Source organism: Takifugu flavidus, unplaced genomic scaffold, assembly GCF_003711565.1.
Source record: "Takifugu flavidus isolate HTHZ2018 unplaced genomic scaffold, ASM371156v2 ctg221, whole genome shotgun sequence".
Classification (NCBI taxonomy): domain Eukaryota; kingdom Metazoa; phylum Chordata; class Actinopteri; order Tetraodontiformes; family Tetraodontidae; genus Takifugu; species Takifugu flavidus.
This window is the reverse complement of record NW_026621890.1, coordinates 32501-40455: the sequence shown is the minus strand read 5'-3', so window position 1 is coordinate 40455 and position 7955 is coordinate 32501. Positions and strand designations below refer to the sequence as shown.

General features: G+C 52.7%; 1 protein-coding gene across 1 annotated transcript in view; it reads right to left on the bottom strand.

Moving 5' to 3' along the window:
- Nucleotides 1-1323: 1323 nt before the first annotated feature.
- The window catches only part of LOC130519829 (zinc finger protein 423-like), a gene marked incomplete at its 5' end in the record, with an annotated part of 31269 nt that continues 24637 nt past the window's right edge, over nucleotides 1324-7955 (bottom strand). Inside the window, 3 exon segments of the mRNA XM_057023422.1 lie at nucleotides 1324-2136; nucleotides 6349-6464; nucleotides 7365-7496. Of these exon segments, the coding sequence (XP_056879402.1) occupies nucleotides 2107-2136; nucleotides 6349-6464; nucleotides 7365-7496 (278 nt within the window).

Below are 7955 nucleotides of genomic sequence, written 5' to 3'. Positions count from 1 at the left end.
GGTTTAGGTCTTACCTGTCAAACCGGTCTCAGTTTGTCCATGTTAACAATGAATCCTCTGCTCCCACTAAACTTTACCATCGAGTCCCACAGGGTTCAGTACTTGGTCCCATCCTGTTCTCTCTGGGTAGTACAACCAGGAAGCTAGTTGTGTGCTAGTTTGTGTCCTAGCCAGGTGTTGGTGTGCAGGATGCCATCCTCGACCTGCTTCATCACGCCCACTCCCGTCTCCACGAGGGAAGTGGCACAGCGAGGATTCTCTTCTTGGACTTCTCCGGTGCCTTCAACACCATCCAGTCCCCCTTTGCTTCGGGAAAACCTGAGCAGGATGGGAGTGGACCCCCACCTGATGGACTGGATCTCAGACTACCTCTCCGACAGGCTACAGAACGTCGGGCTGATGGACATCAGGTCTGACACTGTGTGACACAGCCATCGTGGGGGTGTATCAAGGATGATAGAGAGGAGGAGTATTGGTGACTGGTAGGGGACCCCAGGGTTACGGTTAACCCTGGTCTATAATCTGGACCGTGACCTGGTCCATTTAGACATGGACCTAGTCTTTGACCTGGACTATAATCTGGACCTTGACCTGGTCCATTTAGACATGGACCTGGTCTTTGACCTGGACTATAATCTGGACCGTGACCTGGTCTTGGCCTTGGTCCATTTAGACATGGACCTGTTCTTTGACCTGGACTATAATCTGGACCTGACCTGGTCCATTTAGACATGGACCTGGTCTTTGACCTGGACTATAATCTGGACCGTGACCTGGTCCATCTAGACATGGACCTGGTCTTTGACCTGGACTATAATCTGGACCGTGACCTGGTCTTGGCCCTGGTCCATTTAGACATGGACCTGTTCTTTGACCTGGACTATAATCTGGACCTTGACCTGGTACATTTAGACATGGACCTGGTCTTTGATCTTGACTATAATCTGGACCGTGACCTGGTCCATTTAGACATGGACCTGGTCTTTGACCTGGTCTATAATCTGGACTGTGACCTGGTCCATTTAGACATGGACCTGGTCTTTGACCTGGTCTATAATCTGGACTGTGACCTGGTCCATCTAGACATGGACCTGGTCTTTGACCTGGTCTATAATCTGGACCTTGACCTGGTCCATCTAGACATGGACCTGTCTTTGACCTGGACTATAATCTGGACCGGGACCTGGTCCATCTAGACACGGACCTGGTCTTTGACCTGTTCTATAATCTGGACCGGGACCTGGTCTTGGCCCTAGAGGCAGGATATTCCGACCCGTTCTCTGGGAGTCGTGGGTGTTGAGAAGAAAAGAGGCCACACGTGGGTTTTGTCATTTTTTTGTCATTTCTTTATTTTTTACTAGAGTTTTGCCGTCTGGTTACTCGACATTTAAAAAGCAGTTATTGACCAGATGCAGTTAAACCCATCGGTTGATGATCATCATTTTTACAATAACGCTCCAGCCGCATGGAGGGGGGGGGACAAAGGAACCTCTGGACGTTTCCTGCACTTTCTCGTGTCTTTTTCAGAGTAATTACAAAAAGGAAAAATATATATATATATATATCATAAAAAGGGGGCGGGGCTACGGCTGGCAGAGAATCACGACACGGCACGAGTACCTACGGACGGTAAGAAAACCAAAGTAACGTCAATGAAAAGGAGGAAAAGAAGATCAAACTGGCACCTACGGACGAGAAGCATCAATGGGATGAAAAAGTTCCTTCTAGAATCTAAGAAAAACAAACTAAAGAAGCTTTTCTGTCTTTTTTTTTCTTTTCTTTTTGTTACAAAATAAAAGGGCCGACCTGGGGAGGACAGAGGCGAAGGGGGGAGACAATCAAAATACTGCACGTACAACACCTTTGTTCACTTCTGCTCGCCCTCTTCTTCTTCTTCTTCTTCTTCTTTCTTTATTTAATAGCATTTCACATTAATATTCGTTTCCCCCGCTGCTGCTAATAGCCGCGCCCGGTGGCGCGATCGTTAGAGTTTTACATGTGAGCAGCAAATGACACTTTGATTGGCTGTGATGTGGAGATGGGAGTCCCCCGCCGGCTCCGGGTCGGGGGCCCGGGCTGAGCCGAGAGATCCTGCCGGCCTCGGTCTCACTGCGCGTGCTGACTCAGCGTGTGGTTCTGGAGGGAGAGAGCGAGAAGGGAAAGTGAGGACCCATGATGGGAGAAATAATGGGCTACATGAGAGAGGCGCTCTCCGCTCGCACCCCCACCCAATAACGGAACAGAAACACCGGCGCCTCCCACCAGACGGCCGGGCCGCCGCCGCCGCCGCAGGATGAAAGGACAGAAGAAGAAAACAGCACCAGCGACAAATCTGCCGGTTAGCGAGAGGCGGGGCCCCTCAGTCCACTGGTAAAGGTTCTGGAACCAGCAGTAAACCAGCACCCAGAGCGGGGCGGTCTACCGGGATGATCTGGTGCCGTCAGGTAGGGCGGAGCTCCGAGGACCTCGTAGGTCAGGGGAAGGGTTCTGAAGGTTATTCTGGGTTTTATGAGGGTTAAAGGACAGAACCAGGTCAAAGGTCATGATGACAGGAGCTGATCTGTTCCTGAAGACCAAAGACTTTAAGATGAGCCTGATTAATGGGACCTGCTTCAGGGGTTCAGAACCTGACCCGGTCTAGATTAGACCTGCTGCTGAGTCCATTATCGTACACACTGATCTGGTCCTGCTCGTTAGCTCATTAGTCCTCACCCCTCGTCTGGGTCCCGTCTTCATGTTATTACTATTAAACGACATTCATGCTGACGCCAGTGGAAAAATGTCAAAACACACACACACACACACCACACACACACACACACACACACACACACACACACACACACACACACACACACACACTCTCCTGAGAGGTTTGAGGTTTCATATCTGCTCCGATGAAGAACTGAAGTCTGATAATCTGGATTTGCAGCTTCTCAATTTAGTGAGTGTCGCATTGAAAGATGGGGGATGCAGCGTGTGTGTGTGTGTGTGTGTGTGTGTGTGTGGTGTGTGTGTGTGAGTTTCCCCAGACTCTAACTGCTTTTACACAGACACACAATTCCCAGCGCCCCCCCAGCCGCTGCCATCAATAACAGCAGCGTTCTCCGATGAATTGCTCTCTCAAAGACTGACCCCATGAAACGGAGGGAAGAAGATGAAAGGAACAGTGGATGAGAGAATGAAGAAGGGAGGCGATGAAGGGATGAACAAAGAGGAGGGAAGGGGGCAGGAATGTGAAGGATTAATTGTGGTTTGGGTTTGACAAACACTTATTTTTCTTTTGATGGTCCTTATCTTCAACTACAGCATTTGGTTGAGCTGTGTGTGTGTGTGTGTGTGTGTGTGTGTGTTGGTCTCTCCAGTCAGCCACTGACCCCATTATGATAGAAAACCCTGTCCTCTGTCCATCTGTCTGTGTGCCGTCCCTCACGCGACACCAGTGAACGACTGCACCTCCACTCGCCACCACTAGAGGGCAGCGTTGCTATTGTTTTCTCCAGGAGGTGGTAGAAGAAGAGGGGAGGTCATGTTACTGTAGAGTTGTGAATGGAAGCAGAGTGAAGGAAAAAAGTGTTGGACCAGGAATACAGGGAGAGGGAGGACAGGGGGAGGGAGGACAAGGAGGACAGGGGGAGGGAGGACAGGGGGGACAGGGGGAGGGAGGACAGGGAGGACAGAGGGAGGGAGGACTGGGGGAGGGAGGACAGGGGCAGGGAGGACAAGGAGGACAGGGGGAGGGAGGACAGGGAGGACAGGGGGAGGGAGGACAGGGAGGACTGGGGGAGGGAGGACAGAGGGAGGGAGGACTGGGGGAGGGAGGACAGGGAGGACAGGGGGAGGGAGGACAGGGAGGACTGGGGGAGGGAGGACAGGGAGGACAGGGGGAGGGAGGACAGGGGGAGGGAGGACAGGGGGAGGGAGGACAGGGAGGACAGGAGGACAGGGGGAGGAGGACAGGGAGGACTGGGGGAGGGAGGACAGGGAGGACAGGGAGGACAGGGGGAGGGGGACAGGGGGAGGGAGGACAGGGAGGACAGGGGGAGGGAGGACGGGGAGGACAGGGGGAGGGAGGACAGGGGGAGGGGAGGACAGGGAGGACAGGGGGAGGGGAGGGAGGACAGGGAGGACAGGGGGAGGGAGGACAGGGGGGGCAGGACAGGGAGGACTGGGGGAGGGAGGACAGGGAGGACAGGGGGAGGGAGGACAGGGGGAGGGAGGACAGGGGGAGGGAGGACAAGGAGGACAGGGGGAGGGAGGACAGGGAGGACTGGGGGAGGGAGGACAGGGAGGACAGGGGGAGGGAGGACGGAGGACTGGGGGAGGGAGGACAGGGGGAGGGAGGACAGAGGGAGGACAGAGGGAGGGTTGCTCCCCTAAGGAACTGGCAGTGTTGCTGTGGACTGTCGAAAATAACCCTGAATGGATGAAGATGAGAGATGAATAAAACACACACACACACACACACACACACACAACACACACACACACACACAACACACACACAACACACACACACCACACAACACACACACACACACACACACACCACACACACAACACACACCAGAGAAGAGGCTGAAGCCTCCAATTCTGTTTTAATGACAGTTCTGAGTCCACAAATGAGACACTTTGGTAACTAAACGTGTTGTCGGCTCTCGTCTGACAGGTCAACAAGTCATTACACACTGAAAATCACTGTAATGAACACACGCACACACACACACACACCACACACACACAGACACACACAACACACACACACACACACACACAGACATCCTTGATCGATTCAGTGCTGCATAATCAATAACAGACATCCCTCTCCCAAAAAACAGCGTAAATTAAGAGATTTCTCTGTGTGTGTGTGTGTGTGTGTGTGTGTGTGTGTGTGTGTGATCCAGGCGAGGATGGCTTTATGGTTCCCATGGTCACCCTCCAGAGTCAAGACTGCATCCCATCGTCAGTCTGAACCAGCACCAAGTGTTCTCTGGACCTGGTCCGGCTGTTCCGTCCACAGCCGAGGGAGTGAGCCCCCCCCCGGAACAGCCTTCCAGACCAGACCAGTGATAGGAGGCCTGTCATTGTTGTTCCTAAACTGCTTACAGAGAGCGAGGCAAAAGCCTGCAGAGCCCCCCACCCAGGGGAAATATGGCCCTGTCGCATTACACACAGACCATGGCTCTCACACACACACACACACACACACACACCACACACACACACACGCACGCGCACGCACACACACACACACAACACACACACAAACAAGAATGCATTCTTACACATGCATCCACCAAGACACAATGCAGAGGAAAAAAATGTAAAACCAGAATAACCAATATTGCAGGGTATAACACACACACACACACACACACGCACTCATACACACACACACACACACACCACACGCACTCATACACACACACACACACAGAAAAGTAAGCACTGGCAATCAGAGAAAGTCTAATCTGCCTGTTAGCTGTTGCTGCATTGCAGATGTAATATGAACATGTGACTGATTGACAGCTAAACTCTGCACTCTTATTGGACAGCCAGCCATGGGGGGCGGGGCTTGATACTAGCACCCTTGACTATATCGTCATGTTATTCCAGGCTGATATATCATCACTAAATACAGGAGCTAAAGTGTGTTTGTTCAGCTGTGTGTGTGTGTGTGTGTGTGTGTGTGTGTGTGTGGACAGAGCTGCATGGATGATGTCATAGCCCAGGCTACAGTGCAGATGTTCACAGAATGAGCTCCAACTCAGAGCTAAACTGGTTTGGGGGGGGCAGGGTAGCGGACTTTAGGTCTGGATCCTTTAGGGAAGTCTGGACGGGAACGCCAGGACCCGTGTAGACGAGGGACCTGCAACTACGGGAAGGGATCAATCCTGCCCCGGCTCAAGGAAGCAGATTCTAGGAGGCCTCTTTGAGCCCTTCCTCATCTTCCTGTGACCAGATGATGTCACTTCCTGCCGACAATCCACCCTTTGCTGTCAGTCTGCCTCTGAGCCATGGAGCAGGGCTAGTCACACACAACACACACACACACACACACAGGTACACGAACACACACACGCAAACATGTCTTATTCAGCAACTACAGCTCCAGTATTTATGGGACGCTGGGGAGAGACGGAGAGGACGGGGGCTGAAATATACATGGGGAGCGGTTCTACTGGGGCAGGTGGGTGAGGACGAGAGGCAGGACACAGAGGAGTGGACATGTGGACATGTAAGAGTGACGCATCACACACACACACACACAGGCGAGCGCTGATCTGAATGGACTCAGCTCACCATCCCAGGATCATGTGACAGTTTGGGGTCGCCACGGTGACCTACCTGTAGTTCTGTCTGGAAGAAGAACTTCTGAGGACACTGAGAACAGTCGTAGATCTTGTCCTCCTGGCCGTGAACGGCAAAAATGTGCTGCTGGAGCTTGTTGGCCTGCACGAACACTGGAGAACAGACACCGATCAGTCGACCGCTCACACACCAACACAGCATTTAGCAGACATGCTAGCAGACTCCCAGCTAGTGAGACAGCAGCACTTGCTGGCTCCTGCTGTTAGCCGCAACTTTTGATAGCATTTGTAAGTTGTGTTGCCGTTTCTTCAAGTAGCAGCAGCAACCGTAGCGTCACCTGTCCCCGCTGTCCTCCACATCCAGCAAAAGTGTCCGGTACCTTCTAAAACCTCGTCTTTAGCTCTGGCTAACACTTGGGATCGACTGCGTTAGCTAGCAACAGAAGAAGGCGGCCAAGCAACTTTGGAAGCCTCAGAGAGGGAGAGGAAGGAGGAAGAGGCGTCCTCAGCAGACTTTGTGGTATTTATCAATAAATGATGGTTCCTTTTTTAACTTCCTGCGTTGCCTCGTGTAAACTTGGGCTCTTCCTTTTGTCTCCGTAAACTTTTCACTGTCAGTGTGCTCGCGTTGCATTATTAACCTTCCCCACCGGAGCGGCGCCATGCCCATCTTACTAATTCATAAACCACCGAGGATTACAGTTAAAGTTTAAAGGCGCGCTATACCTGCGGGGAAGCTAACGACACGAGAGTAACACCTGGGGGAGGGGCTTAGTGGCGGCGGAGCGGTGGGAGGGAGGCCTGAAAATGGCTAGCATGTTTAGCATCCCGCTAAAGCTCACGTTCTCCAGGAGGTTCTGCCACCTGCGCTCTGGCACCCGTCTTCCCCCACAGTTGAACTTTGACCTCTGGACAGCGAACATGTTCACCAGAACTGACATGCTAACGACTCCTTCATGCTCCAGGAAGCCGCCATTTTTGTGAGAGCTGGTGTTGGTCTCCAGGCCCCAGCAGGAGGGGGTGGGGTGGGGGTGCGGGGGTGCGGGGGCTCACCTGTGAAGCAGACCGGACACTTGAAGGTTCCTCCCATGCCTTCGAAACTGTGCTCTATCAGGTGGCAGAGCAGCTTGGCAGGTGAGTCAAACATCTGGTTACACAGCTTGCACTCGTGATTGATGCCCTCCTCTGCAACACACACACACACACACACACACACACACACACACACACACACACAGATGAGACAACAGGACAACAGGAATATGCGACTGTGGTCTGGAACACTGACACGACCACAGGCGACCCGCGGGTCACACCACACCCTGGGCCCCGCCCACCAACGGGTGGACGGAACCAGGTCCAATATGAGCATCTCAGTCAGAACCAGCTCCTCCGTCATGTGACACACGTCTGTTAACTGGTCTAAACTGGAGCTCCGGTAGCTTCATGAAGGCAAACGCCCCCTCCACACACACACACACACACACACACACACGTTCAGCTGAAGAGCTGCAGGGGATTGTGGGGTTAATAACATCTTCAATCATACATCCATGACACCCATACTGACAACACACACACACACACACACACAACACACACACACACACACACACACACACACACACACACACAGATCCTTAT